General features: G+C 38.6%; 3 protein-coding genes across 5 annotated transcripts in view; 1 reads left to right on the top strand and 2 right to left on the bottom strand.

Annotated features, from left to right (window-relative positions):
- Window positions 1-9821, bottom strand: part of IRAG2 (inositol 1,4,5-triphosphate receptor associated 2) — a 63809-nt gene extending 53988 nt beyond the window's left edge. The window contains exon 1 of the mRNA XM_054802838.1: window positions 9791-9821. The gene's annotated coding sequence lies outside the window, so the exon portion shown is untranslated. The remainder of the gene's footprint in view (window positions 1-9790) is intronic.
- On the top strand, window positions 313-6184 carry SPX (spexin hormone). The gene is made up of 6 exons (XM_054802848.1): window positions 313-353; window positions 1276-1356; window positions 1486-1543; window positions 2971-3033; window positions 3683-3769; window positions 6052-6184. The coding sequence occupies exons 1-6, from the start codon at window positions 348-350 to the stop codon at window positions 6108-6110; spliced, it is 354 nt and encodes a 117-aa protein (XP_054658823.1). The 5' UTR covers window positions 313-347; the 3' UTR covers window positions 6111-6184.
- The window catches only part of GYS2 (glycogen synthase 2), a 45541-nt gene continuing 38760 nt past the window's right edge, over window positions 9799-16579 (bottom strand). For 2 of the 3 annotated variants that reach the window (XM_054802792.1, XM_054802800.1), the window contains exons 13-16: window positions 14762-14857; window positions 13074-13237; window positions 11800-11880; window positions 9799-10715 (exon numbers count right to left, since the gene is read on the bottom strand). In XM_054802792.1, coding sequence (XP_054658767.1) covers window positions 10500-10715; window positions 11800-11880; window positions 13074-13237; window positions 14762-14857 — 557 coding nt within the window. In that variant the 3' untranslated portion in view covers window positions 9799-10499. The remainder of the gene's footprint in view (window positions 10716-11799; window positions 11881-13073; window positions 13238-14761; window positions 14858-16579) is intronic. The other variant, XM_054802811.1, reaches the window with a different exon arrangement.

The following is a 16579-nucleotide window of genomic DNA, read 5'->3' as shown; positions in this document are numbered from 1 at the left end:
TTATCGATCATCTAGCAAGAAGGTGACGTACTGCAAATGCACAGGCCTGATGCTGATGTATTCAGAAGGTATTCACCTGGCTAATGGGGTGCATCTCCAAGTGTATCCATCTTTCAATCATTTCCCTGACTTCCTGCAAGACTACAGGTTTCCCTCAGGAGTCATCAGACCTTCTACTTCTCCATCTACAGGGCTGACAAGAGATCCCTTTAGACTCCTCCGCCCTGCCACGGAAGGGGAGGGTACCTTCACTCCGAAGATTTAAAAAGGGACCTGCAAACCTGTAGGAGATCTTGTGACACATTATCCCAAGAAAAGAAGGCTGAAGATTTACCGCTGACCTAAGTATGAAGGTAAGTGAGACTTTTTTGGTGTGTGGGAAACATTTAGTTTGCAATTTATGCTTTTTCATGTGAGTACAATATTTAGGAACTGCAGGGGGGATTAATAATTTTAACTTAAAAGTAACCTGAGAGGAAAATATACTTAGTTATATTCAGTGTGCTTGAAACAACTACATTAAAAAAAATAATATCACAATGTGCTCTCAAAAATAGGATCGGATAAAACACTGTGAATCATAATGTTAGCTGCTCTCTGTTGCCCATCACTGTTATCGATGCATGAATAACATGGTCTGTGCAAACAAGCGGAGATGCAACTTGTTCACAGAGGATTCATGCTCAATGCTTCCATTTGCATGTGCTGCATCAGTGAACAAACTCCAAGAATCAAACAAGCCTCTCTCGTGATATATGTGTAATCATGGTTGATGCAAATAGGATGCTAAGTTTAAAAACTTTATTTTCCTGAGGAAATAGTGATCCGCTGTCCTGGTTGGTTGGTTTGTTTGGAATGGCAAGTCCCCTACATTTGCTTGTTGTCTAAACTCTATGATTCAAGGCTTGGTAAGATCAAGATATATTTTATATCATCTTTCCCCTTTAATTTGTACATTATTCTCCATTTCTGGAGGATCTAATGCCTGTGTAAATAGGAGCACAAAAGGTGCTTGTGTTGATGGCAGTTCTCACCAGAATGGAACCTTTGTAATGAATATGAATAAAGAGAATAAAGTAAGTTTGGTTTAACATTCATCCTCCTATCAGATCACTGTGTATTGGAGCTGAAATAGCCACTGAGCAAGAGGAGATTTGGCAGCAAGACAGGGAGAAAGGAGCAACTGGAAATACCCTCACATTTAGATTTGAAGTTGAGAGGATCTACAGATCTGAAAGGCTTTTCCTGTACCTTGTGGTTCTTTGTTGTGCACAGGGGCTGCGTAAACTGACAGCATCTGCGATGGCACTGTTCCTGGCAGCATCCTTCATATCTTTCTCCTGGAGTGCACCTCAGGTAAACAGCTTGCTCAGGGTGAATGTGCATCATCCATGAATCTCATAGGTTGGTGCCATTGAAGTATTTGTACTAGTTAGTAATGGCATGCAACACTGACATGTCTCTTTTCTCCTTTTTGGCATAAAGGCTTATTTCCAAAGGAGAAACTGGACTCCGCAGGCTATGCTCTATTTGAAGGGTGCACGTAAGTCCCAAGCTCTTTCCCTTTTGAGGAGATAACTTTCTCTACCACTGGATTATTCCTGATCTGCTTGGCTCCACACAAGCAGTAAATCCCCGAGGATGCTGTGGAGGTAGAAGTTCTGAGACCTGCAGGGATATGCTAATTGTTATTTCTTCTTGTCTATGAAACAGTGGCATTGCCAGTATTATTTTTATTTTTTAAAGAAATCAAATTGAAGAAAGCAAGTGTTGGAAGAAGAAAAGCAAAACAAAATACTGAAAATGTATAGAATTTGAAGCTTGATTGTAAAACCTATTGGAAAAGCAGTTTCTTTATCTGAAATAATCTTGAAGGGGGTTTAAGACACACTGGATATAGTTATCATTCCTTATTCTCACTCAGGCTTTATTGAAATATCTTCTCAAGCAACAGGAGAACACATTCCTATTACAAGAATTACAAGAGTTGGTATTAAGATTACAAGCAACCTCTTCTGAGAACTTGGATGTCAGTGTTATCAATATTGTGGTGTTAAGGTTGTGCAAATGACCTTCGAGTTTCTATTGTTAGTCCTGAGTTATAGAAGCATGAAATATAAAGATAAAATTTAGAGCCAAAGAGAGATTTTGTCCTTTGATGCAAACCCATGAAATTTAAGAGAAATATTTGGATTTTTAAAAATTCTATTTTGAATTGTTGTTTCAAAATTAAAAGCTATCAGGTAGGGTAGGTATTAAGAGAGCAAGAAAAACAACTTCCTTGAAATTAAAATAAAATATTGAAGCTTACAGTCCTGAGAGAAATGCAAAAGGGAGATAATACAAATAATAACAACAAAAAATAAATACAGGCTCCCAACAACTGTAAGTGTAATTGAAAGTAGTTCTAATGACATTAATAAAATTATTTCTATTCATAACAGCAAAGCATTTGGCCATTTTTTGTTTTATTTAATTCTTCCGACTGAATAATGCACTGTGTTACTTCTATACCGACCTGTGTATCATTCTTGTTCATGCATAGGAAGTAATGTGATTGTATTTTTTAGAGGGGGTTTTTTTCCATTTTTTTAAATGGAAATATCCCTTTAAAAGGCAATACTTTATAGTCCAGCGAAGAGATTGAAGGCTCTTGACCGTACAGCAGTTGAGAAAAGAGTGAGGAAAAGACAGTAGATTCCTCCCTACGTAGAATTCCTACATCAGTTTAATACAAGAATGAAAAGTGCTGAAACACCAGTTTTGTGGAATAAATGATGTCTTCAGTGTTCTGGTTTAGGATGGGCTATTACTGAGGGATGACCCCAGGATGTATTTATGCCTCCCATTTTATGTTTGTAGAAGTATTGATGTAATTTTGTATTTTGAAAAGACTACTTAGGGATTGTAAAGTAGGAATTACAACAGATTTGGGAGGTTGTTTTCACCCTTTTACCACTACTTTTGTAGAGGGACGTCGATTCATCTCAGATGAGAGCCAGCGAAAGGATCTGTACGACAGAATGCAGCTTGGTAAGTACATGTGCATGGGTGTATGCAACACATCAGCCTTTCCTCAGGTTATGGGAGAAATCTGTAGAAACTGGAGGGGATTTGCTTTCCTGGGATTATATTCAAGGACACAATTAAACTCCCTTTTGTTAGTACCTTCATTCCAAAAAGCACATGATAAAGACTATCTGACTTTCCTCTCTTGTGTGCCTGTGTGACTTCATTTACATAAGTGATGTTCCAGACTGACCTGGCTGTTAAGTGAAATTATCATCAGTACCTTTGACTTTCTTTTCCACTGGAAAAAATCAAATCAAGTTATTAATTGTGCTGAATTGACAAATGACAAAAGTAGACAACATCAATCCATGCTAGACAATGTTTCTGGAGGAAACAATGTGGTAGCAAAGCAAGGAACATACGAGAAAAGAAAATGTTCTTTTTACCTTCTAAGGTACTTTAAAATAGCCTTTAGAAAGATTGCTAGTCTCTTCTGTGTTAGATATTTAGCAGGCTGGTTTTGAGCAGAGAACGCTACAGAGCAAAGGAGATAATAGTATTTTTTTTTTCTCTTTGAGTGTCTAGTTATAGAGATAAAAAAGCAAAGAACAAAATAAAGAAATGCCAGTAAACACTAACAAACCATGCATCTCTGATTTTATAATTCTAGAAACACGCAGCCAAAACACAAATCCTTTATCTCTTTCCGAAGCTGCAGCACTGTTCCTTAGTTCCTTACAGAAAGCACAAGAAGAAGGTAAACGCGTGTTTTGTCTTACTCTGACTTTTTTAAAAGGGGTTTATCTGTATTTCATTTACTAACAATTTAGTAAATTGATCTAAAAGGCCTGGTTTGAAATGAGATATTATTCCACAAAGTGCATTGTATTAGAGTGTACATTTACACAGATTAGAACATGAATCATAAATATTAGTAGGTAAACGTTTGTATATTCTGGTTTTAATTTGATTTTCAGATTTTTATTCGTTTAGATTCAAGGGAATGACTATTTTGAATTGAATTTTCCAAAATAAAACTCTACTGGGGCTCCTTTTCTGCAGAATATTGTTTGCCTGTGAAATTTTCATTCCTCCATTGGCTCTTATGTCCTGGTGGAAAGGTTTAAAAGAATCCTAAAAAGCCTCAGCAGAGTTGCTGTGGGATATATATCTGGCTCCTGAGAGCTCTGTCACTGGCACAGCTAACAAGGGGTCCCAATGACATTTAGAGGCAGAGCCCTGAAATATCCTGAAAAATCCCATAATTCATTCATGCGTTCCCAACCTCCCAGAGATATTGCCTTACCTTCCCATCTCTGTCTCCTCACCACCTGCTTCCTCACCGCCTGCTACGTGCTTCCACTTCTCACTTCAGAACCTCAGAACCCACATCTCCCTTGCACAACACCATCCCACCCTCCAGCAAAACCCAGCTGCTGAGTTAGGCTTAAATAACTTGTGTTCCCTCATCTCCATGCATATCGCACTCCCTTAGATGAGGACCCCTATCCTATGTTTCCCAGCTCCCTCACCCTGCTGTAGTTCACCTTTCCTCCTTAGACCAGCTTTCCTGCAAAGCCATTATCCTGAGCCCCTCATCATCTGATGCATACATACAGCTCACCAAGCTGAGACTCTAAATCTATGCTATCCATGCCCTCTGTCTTTCTACCTTTCATCTCTTCAGGTACTTAGACTATTTTTTGGAAATGGAGGTGGGGACAGGGAGGTTGTGAAAGGAGGATACAACCTACAGTGCTGTGGAGAACCTGTGCTGTGCTCTGGCCCCTGGGTGCTGCGGAGGCTGTTGTAGCTTATACAAGCCCAGGAGTTTGTCTAAGTTACGCTCTTCCCCTCTTTGGTTCAAGACAGGGAGGGACAGAAGTGGCTAGAAGCTACCTTTGTTTCTTATTGTCCTGGTTGTGAGTTCCTTATTCAGACTCCTAATTTCTGTCATCGTAACAGGAAGAAAAAGCTCTTTACTTGAATTAGGAAATGTGAAGTAAAACCCTAGTAACATACGAGGTAGTTTTGTACCTTTCACATAGATAAGTGGTAAGACAAGCCTGTTAACTGCCTAATCACCTTTGACATCATCAACAGTGTGTAATAAATAACTGCCTTGCCATTGCTGCGATATCACCTCTCCTTAGTTATCTAAAGTATACAGCTATCCTGAAATGAAAAGAGGGTGTGAGAAACACCTGACAATGTACCTGGTCTATGTGTAGATATGCTGGAATCACTCCTGTCTTCTCTAATTCCTCATATCTCCCACTGTACCTCACATAGTGCTGGGGCTCTGTGCTCAGCTCTCTCTTCCCTGCCCTGGCAGAACTCTGCTAACCACAAACAATTCTGTGACATTTTGACTGAGACAGGCAGAATTAAAAATGAGCATAGTGCTTTGGACAAAATCTATGAGAAGTTCTCATAGATAAAGATAAATCAGTGAAAGTGTCATTTGTGTGCTAACAAAAAGAGAAAATCCTCTGAAGTTCACTATTCATAAATTTTAGTGGTATTTTCCTGCCTGCTGTTGCTATTCCAGAGGAGACAGTGAACAGCAACACCCCCTAAGAAAAAAGGTGATGTATCTGAGAGAGCTAAGCAGAACTGGCAGCTTGTTTGAAAAATACTCTGTGGGATAACATTGCCATCATTGTAGTAGACATTCAAACCTGGGTAAGCCCTGCACTTTCAGAAGATCACTTTCAGGTGATTTTAGAATCCTCTTGACTGAGAGAAATGTGCAAATAAAGAACAAATACATTATTTTCTTCTGCATGAAAAAATTGTGCCATGTACTAAGATATCCCTCTGGACATGGTTTGTATCTTTGCTCTTCAGCAAAGGGAAAAAATCCTGCATTTAAAATGAGAGACGATATGATTATTTCTACAGATGCCTGTATCTCTTAGCTAAGCAGTCACATTGCACTAGGCCTGTGCCTGAGGCACATCCATCTCCTGAAAACTTTGGCTGACTGAACTTTCCTTTATCTACAGCTTTTTTTCCCCATTGTGTCTTGTCTTACAGTTGGAGAAGAAAACAGTGATCACCCTGGCTACTTGACAGATAATCTATCAAATTGGTGAAATATTTCAAATTTCTTTAACATTTGTATTGCATATACCCTAAAATCATGATTTGTGTAAACAGAACATTTCGCCCATCCTCATTTATGTTCGCAAAGGATGATGTATATACTCATTGCAACATTTTGAATGCAAACTGACTAAAAGTTACCAGTTCAGCTAAGGAAGTTATTTGTAAAGTTCCTCCTTTATTTAGTCCATTTTGTATGACCCACCCAAAATCTAAAATAAATTGTACCATCTTACCTGAAAAGATGATTAAAGCTGTCTTTTTGGACAACTACTTCATTAAAACCAATTTTTCATTGGGAAATATTTTACTACCTTCCACCCAGCTGTATATTGAAGCCTTTTTATTTCTGATAAAGGTACATTCCTTCACCACTTCACTGCTGTCCCTGTCAGTTGCTCATGGTCAATAAAGTCAGTGAGATACTAAAACAATCCAGCTATCTTTGATGGCAAAGCAGGTGATTTTTTTTTTTTTTCCAGATATCCATCACCACAGAGAATAGGCAACCGCACGCCCTTAGACCTCAGTGCTGCCCCAGTTACACGCATGCAGAAATGTATACTCTGAACACTCCTACTAAGCAAGTCTCACCACATAAATGCAGTACGGGGATAGGTCTTAAAGGATCAGGGCCTCATTTAGGGCTATGGCATACAGCCACTACTGTTGTCAGGAGGTGCCATACTGCTGGAACTAGTGGTGGTGTATTAGGTACAAATCTAGTGTCATGGATGACAACAGGCACACAGAATATTAATTGCATCATCGTACTTTTTTGTTGGCCTGGTTTTTGAGTTGCAAAACTGGAATTATATATAAATCAGTTAATTATCATTCCATGCTGATAAGGATATATTTAACATTATTTATGTAGTTTTGTGGTCTTACTGGAAAGCCCTCTGTAGTTCTCATGTAATTAAAAAGTAGCCACATGATTCCTGTGTCCAAGCAACTATGTTTTATTTTTTTAACCTTTAACCCTAGTTGTGCCTTCATCTTTTAATGCTACTTTCCTCTGATCTTTCTCATGACACTGCTAATTAATTTTGTTAACTCACATTAACTGTAATGTTGCTTCTCCTTGACACAAAGAAACACAGCTGAAGGAGCGGAGGAATTACTCTATCATTGGGCTATACGCTCTTTCAGTAATTGTTTATCATCTATACCATTTCATGGAGGAATATCATCTATATCATTTCGTGGAGGAACATAACCAGAGAAGTCAAAATGTCCTTGTTTGTTCATTTTTAAGCACAAATGTATCATTCAATAGCAGTATATGTTGTAAGACAGAATGCATCTGTGATGAACTTCATCTAAAGACCAATGGTATCCACCAGAATCTTTTCATTAATTTAATTGCTCTTTCTTTCAAGCATAGTCTGAATATCTCAGGTGCATCTAAGTTATTTTTCAGCATGTTTTACAGTGTGCTCAGTCCATGCTCAGACAAAAAGTAGAAGGCTTATGCATCCTTTGGTTTATTAGTATGATGAAATTCATCTGCCTTTAAATGCCCCAGAGATACAAACCCTGTACTAATCACATTCCCAGTTGACTGATTTTTGTATGTATTCCTGATCTAAACTCACTAGCTTAAACAATTCTTTACAAATATCATGAAACAGAATAAACGTTCTGCCTGGTTGGTGAGCTATTTGGGAAACCCTAGTATTTTCAATCTGGCAGATAATCACTTATGTAACAGATAGCTGCTACCAAGCTTGTCAGATGTCAGTAACTGTTAGAAATGCATGGCATTTAAGTTAGGCAATCTGTCGACTTGACTGAATGAAAAGCCATTCCTTCTAACACTGCAAATTCAAAAGGCAGGAATGTTTTGCTGTAGTTAAATCGCCTTGCTACTGACGGCTCCTCCTAACATTCAAGGCAGAACTAAAATAAGCCTGGAGGCATGAGGCAGAGGTCACTGGCCACTGCAGGACCATTTCTGAGAAGAATGGGCACAGTATTCACATTAGTCATATCTCAAAAGTTGTGCACTTTCTGTCACCGGGCAGGTGCTCAAAGCATGTGAGCGTGCTGAAACAAATACAGCTGGATTTGTGTGAGATGTCACGCCAGCTCTCTGCTCTTCCCAGGGAATGCAAACACTATAAGGACATCCAAGAGAACCTGCAACCTGGATCATACGTGTTGCTTATTTTTCTCCTCTGGCACTTGTCCAGAAAGAACAAGTGTATCTGTCTTAATGCAACCCCGGCAAAACCATTCCCACTTTTGATATTGTGTGTGCTGTGCCCCCATCATTTAGCAATATTTACAATATGTGTGTAGCGATCACATCTTTCAGCACTGCAATGAAACTGGGTCTGGAATGATGATAAACAGATGTTCACCAGGCTGTGGCTATTGGAACATTTTTAGGCAACAAAGGAAGTGCTGGATCACTCTCAGATGATGCTAATGCAATTTTGATGACAGGGAATTTGGGGTGAAATGCTTTTTCTTCATTACAACAGCACATTGAAATATAAGCAATAATGTCAGAATTCTTTAAATATTTTTTTTTTTTAAGAGAACATTAACTTTCAATCAATATGCCCTTTAAATGTTCTTTTGTTGGGACTCTCACCCATTACATTCTTTGATTCTGCAAGGGAACTTTGATTAAAAGCACTTTGGGAAAGAATATACATTTCTGAACTCACAAAATGCAATTTTTCTCCACTTAATAAAGTGTATGAAGGGAAATATTTGCAGTATCTTTGCTTTCCCCACTTTCATATGAAAAATAACTACTCATTGTTTTAATTACTTTTAAAATGGATACAAAAATCCTTTTAAATCCAATTAAGTTTTTGCCATAAAAGCCTGAACCTGTCTTCTGAGAATAGTTATTCTCTCAGGTATCCAAATCAGCTTAAGAATGAAAGTCTAATTTAAAACTGATTTTAGGTGGCCAAAAATACAAGTAGGCACCTAATCTCTTTTATTCTATATGGCCTATAGTAAGAACTATGTCATCAAATGTTGGTTAAGTGTTTGAAAGGTAGGCGTCTAATCAAAATTGGATATCTAGGCTCCCCCTGGGATTGACAGTGAAGGTGAATACCTCCAAAGGTTACATCATCCTACCTGCTGAAGAACAGGCTGAATCAATTCCTGGAAATGTCTTTTCTTGAGAGAAATTCTTGATGCACAAACTTCTAAACTAAGAGATGAATCTCCTTCCTAATGTCTTCATGTCAAGATCTACTTCTGAAGACCATGTTCAGGCATTCTTTGCATCTCTAGGAATTGAAATACTTTTGAAAGCTTTCTGTAAGGCAAATGAAATGTCTAGTTCTCATTGTGAGGTTCAGTTATTCCCCAAGCACTTTGAAGTTTCAGGTGTTTTTCAAAATTATGTCTGTAGGGCAGATGTGTTCTTGGAATTATTTCAGCATTATTTATTATGACTTGGTCTCTTCTAGAAGAAATGAAGTAGACTACGGACTAATGGGGCAACTGGAAGAACTAGAGTTACTCGTCTATGAATGTTGTCACATTGCTGTATGGTATGTAGGTTTGTCTGCAGGGAAGGCACTACTTAACGAAATTTTGTCACTCTCTTTAGCCAAGTCACCTTAATTTCCTCCCAAACTAGTTTGTTAACAAACTTAGAATCTAAGACAAGATGAAAACAATAAAAGAGACATACCAGAGGAATCAGAAAATAAACGGTCTGCTGTTTATTGTGGGTCTAAATGACTTCAGAAAGATGACTTCATTTGTCTCTAAAATTCAAATGCCCACTGCATAAGACTTTATATTGTTCCACAGGAAGAATGTTTTACCACTGGATCAAGACACTTCTGTGTGCTGTAAAAAAATGTTTTAAATGATGTAAGCTTACAATAAACAGCATAAGGAAAAAGAAAGACCATTTTCTTCTCAGTGTATCTTTTTAACCCTGCCGAGGTTTCTCCAGTGTAACATATTTTTCTCTAAATTTTTTGAGGTCTGACTTAAAGTTCATGTTAATTTAACAGGGAAAAAGGGAGAACATAAATGAAGCAAGAATTCATTTGGGACACCCATAATGGAGCTATCAGCATAGACTATCATTAATATAGATGATTACGTAGACAAAGGTATGATCTGCAGTTTGTATAAGCTCCTGAGGGGATTGTTGCATTCTCTAAGTTTATTAAGCTTGAGCAATCTCTTCTACCTCAAAGGGGCACAGAAGAATTGTCATTTAAACTACTTTCAAGGCGAAGTAATATTAGGCTTTCCAACAGTGTAGCTCAAGTAACATTTAAGATTCCCCTAATTATATGACACTGCCCTTAAGACAAAGCTTGCCAAGCCTACAGGACAAACTGTTGAATGGATGGAGAGACCCTGCCAGGGTGAGAGCAATGAATTCAGTTCCTGTATTCTCCATGCTGCTTCTTTTTTCCTTGCGGCAATACTCCAAGGGAAAAGGGAGACTTGATGTTTTGCCTATCCCTTTCAGCTTCCTCATCCTCATCATATCTTTCATCCTCATCTTCATCTTCACTATGGTGAGGGCTGGAATGCTGAGAGACAGAAGGTGATGGTGGCACTGATGAAGGCCTGGGGTACCTGAAACCTTCCGTCTGGCAGAGAGAGAAGCAAGTTGTATGTATCATCACAGTGTTCTTCAGTTGGTTGTATACAGCAATTTAAGGCTATCAACACTTCAAAAGAAACCAATGGTGGGATGTAAGCTAGACTTGCTCTGCACTCTAAACTCCTTTGAATCCAGATCTCCTCCATCTTTTTCTGCCAGTAAGTACATGCTTGTATGGCAGTGATCTTTAGCCTGTGCCATAAACAATATGCTGCCCTTCCAGCACTGCTTTTTGCAAACTACGACTATCTTTAGTCATACGAGCTTTAAAACTGTCAACACAACACAAAATCCTTCTGTACTCTGTAGTCAGAATATGCTTATTGAAATTCAGAACTCAATCTGAAGTTTTAAAACAGTCCTCTAGTTATAATGTCAATAGCTGCAAAACCAGAACCAAGCAAGGGGATTTGGCCTAAGAAGCCTCCTTTCTCCTTTTTATTTTAAAAAATGAGTTGCTCTCCAGAGGTGTCTGGGGATTTGTTTTCAAATAACATGGCTCTTACACTGGATCTGAGCAGCCTCCCTTCTCAAATTGGTGCTAATGTGCACTGTGCAAGAACTGTTTGAAGGTATGCCTTTAAACTGACCCTTTGCAGTTCCAGCCACAGCCTCCTCCTCACATACCAAGTTTAGATGAAGGCAATACTTTGCCTCGCTTTCCCTAGAACAACCTTTCCCAGGTCCCCTTCTGTTTGGTTTGTGCATCTTCATGGCATTTATCAGAAGCAAAATTATAAGCTGCCACTCTTCTAATAGGAATTTCAAGGGCCAGTTCCTCAGCTGGTCTCAAGTGGCATAGTCCCATCCAGGTCACTCTAAGCCACCGGAAGAACTGTGCCTGTATTGCACCTGGTACCCCTAGTGTTCGCATCTGATACAACTCCTGACTGGAGTTTGGGTCTATAACTCGTTGAGCTTTTAACTATGAGTTACTGCTTCCCTTCAGTTAAAACAAAACCACACACACACTCTCTCACACACACACACATACTCACTCACTCTTTTTCTCTCTCTCTTTGTAAAGTACCTAAAATGTAGATGAACTCATCTCCAAAAGCAGACTTTACCTTTGGTGGAGCACTTGGTTCCATCTCAAATTTATCTGGGAATGTTCTGCTGAGTGCCAAGTGTCTGGCATGCATGTAATACTGCAACATAAAAGAGAAGCCTTTACAAGTCAAGGAAGTCTTGGGTAGATTTAAGCAGGGGAAAAAAGGAACAGAAAATTAGTAACTTCTAAAAGATGATGCTAAACAAAGGCTAAACATATTTCAGATGAGGAGAATCCAACCAATATGGCTGCTTGTAATGAACACATTGCTGTGAAGCAGTGAGACATTCATGTTAGATTTACACTGAAGTAGAGTCTGGAACAGAAGCTGAAGAAAGTTTCTGTAAGGCTAAGATATATAAAGATGGAAGCCAGCACTTGTCTTAGTCAGTGTAGCTCTTATCGACTGATGGGTATTCTTTATTCCTCAAGATAGAACTGGCTCTTTTTTAACCAGGAAAATTTACGTTTTTAAGTGTGCATGTGTGTACACATACACTTTGGACTCATCCTTGCATAGGAAGCATGTGTTAACAGTTACAGAGAAGTAACATTTATGACTTTACTGAGGCCTTGTATTTAAGAATTTGGCAAAAATATTTATGGATCCACTATATTCATGAGTCTCCATCACATACATGTTAAAAATAGCTTGTTGTGTCAGGGTCTTATGCTGTGCTGGGAACCATATAAACAGAAAGGTTCTGACACAGATATCAGAGCAGGACAAGGTCCAAAATAGTTACAAAACCGATATACGTACATCCACTTCTTTGCTTCTGTGGACTTGAGAATACTGCTTTGCTACTGTCTTCTTAGTAGGTGGTACTGCAGTGTTTTCTATGTCAAATTAGAAATACTATTTGGCCTTTAAGGCACAGAGGTAGTTTAGGAGTGTTGAGGAGCCACAGGGCCCAGCAGCATTTTAGGAAGAACAGGTAGGATTTTTCAAAGAGTCTAGATGACTTTGGAGCACAAATCCTACTTAGTGTAGGGTTGCCAGTGTTGTCAAAGACACAAGCTTTTTACACTGTCTTTAGCACCAGGAATACAAAGACCTCAGTGTGACTGGCTTCTGCTTTAAACTATTCAGTTAACTCATGTCTCTTCTTACTACTGGAGAATGGAAGCATTACACTGAAATGTAAAGGCAGGCTTTGCCTTTAGCACCTTTGAGAGATGCTTTTCAGACCAGGGATGTCTCCTTGTATTGTAGCTTGATGCTGAAGACTGCTTGTTAGACCTGTGTGTCTGGAATTTTTAATATGTCTATTACGTAGTTTCACACACCCTGCCTAGGTATCTCCAGTCCAACAGATCAGAGAGCCTCTCAGTTCGGTTTCTTTGGATGATCCTCTGGCGACGGGACTGCTGACAAAATCCGTACAGGAACTGAGTCAGCTGGTTGCATGATTCATCAGGAGAGCGGAACCTCCTGTCAACTATATAGATGCCTGAAGGACACAGAAAAGGTGCAGATGAGTGGAACTGAAGATGGGATTTCACCTCTTACATTTCCATTCTACCTTCTGCCACGTAGTCTTACAAACATTACACATATTGTATGTTCTTTTCAATGTTAGAAGGCAGCTATAACTGGAACATTTGTTACTATTCTAACGGAATGGAAAGCTGCAGAGAAATATGTATTTGTTATTTTAATTTTCTTTACCTCTCAGGCTGAAATTCAGCAAATTATTCAAAACTCAGAGGCTTTGTTGTTGTGTAAGTTTGTCCAAAACGATTCAAGAGTTTCTGGGTAAAGACCTATCATTTTTATCTCCCATAATTTTTAAAATACTGACTGCTTAAAAAAAACAATCTAGTGCTTTCCTAGTTTGCAGTAGAATTTAGAAGTGTGGATGGTCAGAATCTGCCTGTAGGAGCAAGGCTGTGTTTTCTGTAGAAATACAAGTGTTTCCATAGAGATAACTAACTCACATACAGTAGTTGATATACAATTCTGGCAGGGAGAGGGCCGAGGTAAACTTTGTCTCTATGTAGTTTGTCAAGATCAATAGTTTATTCTTGCCACCTTCCTTACACCAGGGTGTTGGGAAGAAGAGGGTACTAGACTTCAGCTATCTTAATGGACAAGACAGACGCACAACTACCTTAACTGAAGTGCCCAGTGTTCCCTAGGAATGTAGAGTCAGTTAATGTCAGTGCTCACATCTATGTTTTGGCAGAGAAGAGCAAGTGACCTATGGTCTTGGTCTGTGACCTTTCTGAAGGCTCTCAAAGACATGTCTACCCAGGCAGGTGTAGCTATATTTTGCAGCTGACTCTACCACTGCCTCTAGGTCAAGGCACAGTTGGTACTAATGTGGAGCTGTCACGTCCTGATTGTGCAGACAAGCCAAGGTACTTAGAAAGAGGCCCTTGTTTGGGCACATTTTCAATATTGTCTTGACACATCAGGAGCTGGCTACCCTCCTCCTCACCACACTACAATTATGATCCATTTCTAAACCTTTATGAGTAGATTCTTATTTGTAAGTAGGTTCCTTTTATTTTCACAGATTTATTTTTTAGTGCACATGATAATTTACTCTGTATTTGGTGGGGGCAAGTTTCACTGGCCTCAAAGTCCCGGTACATCCTTCTTGGACTATTCAAAGAAAAGCAGATTTTCACTGCTTCTTTTGAAGGGCTCAGAGTGTTACACTGTAACCAGAGGCATTAAAGGGAAGTGCTGGGAGACTCTAGAATAGTATGAGAAATGCTGAGTTTGGAAGGATAAAGCAGACAAAAGGTTAAAGGGAGGTAAAAGAGAGAGAACCTGGAAAGGGTTTGGATAAATATGAAAGCTTGAATGGCATGCTCAACGTAACGAGATATTCGGAGCTCTGAATGTATTCCCCCAATGAACTCCATTGCACTAGTGAAAGCATGAAATTGAGGAGTAACAGCATTGTTACTGTGCTTTTTGCTTTAACTCAGAGGCAGTATTTTGATCTGGTGTTAAAAAATCTTACCATAAGCCGCTGGATCAGCAACATGTTCCTGCATAAAACAGCCGAATCCAGAAAGGTTTGTGGTTACACTGGGAATGCCCATCACTGTACATTCAGCTGCCAAAAGAAACAGACAAAAAGTGTTTCAGGGCAATATGCTTTGAATGGTTTCACCTTGAGAGAAAAAAGAAAAAGAAACAGGCAGACAGAAGGTCCCATAACACTAGAGTTGCTCTGAAAATGTCAAGTGACAACTATTATGCTTTGTTGTGGATTTGGAGAAAAAGAAAAATAGAAAGAAAGAAAAAGAAATTTTAAACATAAAATTTCACACTCTTTTTGTGAACATATCTTTGTGTTTCCCAGCAGCTAAACTGAAAACTTTCTGGGAGTCCAGTGTTGAAACAGAGAACCCCAATATATGGTCTGGACTGTTTGTTTGATTTTAAATTGAAGCCTCTTGTACACGTAGGTTCATTAGTTGTTCACAACTATTTACAAAACTGAATTTCTTAAGTGCAGGAGTGTGTTAAACTTTGTATTTTGATATTCATTGTTTGTAAACTGGTCCCTATAGCAAGAAAAAAACTCCCAACAAACCCCATCATTAACTCAGGACGTCATTCAAAGTAGAAGTGGAGTTAGTTTTACAAAATTATAAAATGTATGCATCTTTTGTAGTTATTTCTATCATCACTGTGAGTAAGGATAACTGTTTACTCAAGCTTTAAGAGTTTTTGCTGATGAACTTAAGCCTAACCTAAGACAGCATGCAGATAAAGTAAATACTCCAGTCTTTGAAATGCTGAAAGCCAACTACATGGCCGTCATTCATATGACTGGTGTCTGTAAAATAAAGCTACAAATCTACCTTAAAATCACTTTTTGTTCGTGGGAGGATTCAACGAGAAATTTAATAAAAAGAGAATCACTTTTGCATTAGTAAAGGAAAGAGAAACTACCCTTTTAACTAGTGTAAATCACAGCTTTCTGCAAAACTGCTAAGTACCAGTCTAACTGTTCTGTCTAGGTTTACTTTAATGCTCACTTCAAAATCATCCCTGGCTGTCACACTTTCTTTATACCTTAGCTGAGATTAGAATAGGAAGAGAAATTTCTGGAATGCAAGACAGTTGTCTTACTTGGAATTGAATAGCTCTCTTATTTGGAGAGAAACAGCTCTGGAGAATGACTAAATTTGCAAAATTTCTATTCTGATTCATTGGCTTACAACAAATGCTCTTAAGAGGGGCACCTCAACTTTCAGATGTATATCAAGACTACAGAAGGTATTTTGGAGGAGACACAAAACCCAGGCACCTAGGCTTTGATCTTCATAAGTATTCAAATTCATAGTTTGCACTGATTTCATGAGGTGTTACATGCTTTTTGTAAATCTGGGCCAATTTTTTAAAGTCAGAAACTACATGCTCTCTGTATCTTTAGAATTTTCCATTTAATTCAGCAAGATTCTCTACCACTGCATGTATTTGTGGTAAATATCTTAGATATGGTGTTACATAATTCTATCAAACTTAATTGTTATCTTGAATTAAATCCTCTGAAGTATGTTGGCTGGTAGCATCAGATTTCTTGCCCTACTTTTTTCAATATGCACATTCCTCTAAATCTTCTTTTAAAATCCTTGAATCAAGTTAAGAATTAAGTTTTAAAAATGATTTTTTTTTCTAAAGCCACAGAAAATCAAAAGATTACATGTTAGTATGGGAAAGGGTCCAGCGCAGGGACAAATGTGAGTAGTTGTCAGTCAGTAGATGCCATTTTATACCACCTGGCCCCCAAATTTTGCCAGCAGTAAGACCTTTGCACTGCAGAGGA

This window comes from Grus americana, chromosome 1, assembly GCF_028858705.1.
Source record: "Grus americana isolate bGruAme1 chromosome 1, bGruAme1.mat, whole genome shotgun sequence".
In the NCBI taxonomy this organism is placed as follows: domain Eukaryota; kingdom Metazoa; phylum Chordata; class Aves; order Gruiformes; family Gruidae; genus Grus; species Grus americana.
This window is presented reverse-complemented; position numbering and strand designations above follow the sequence as displayed.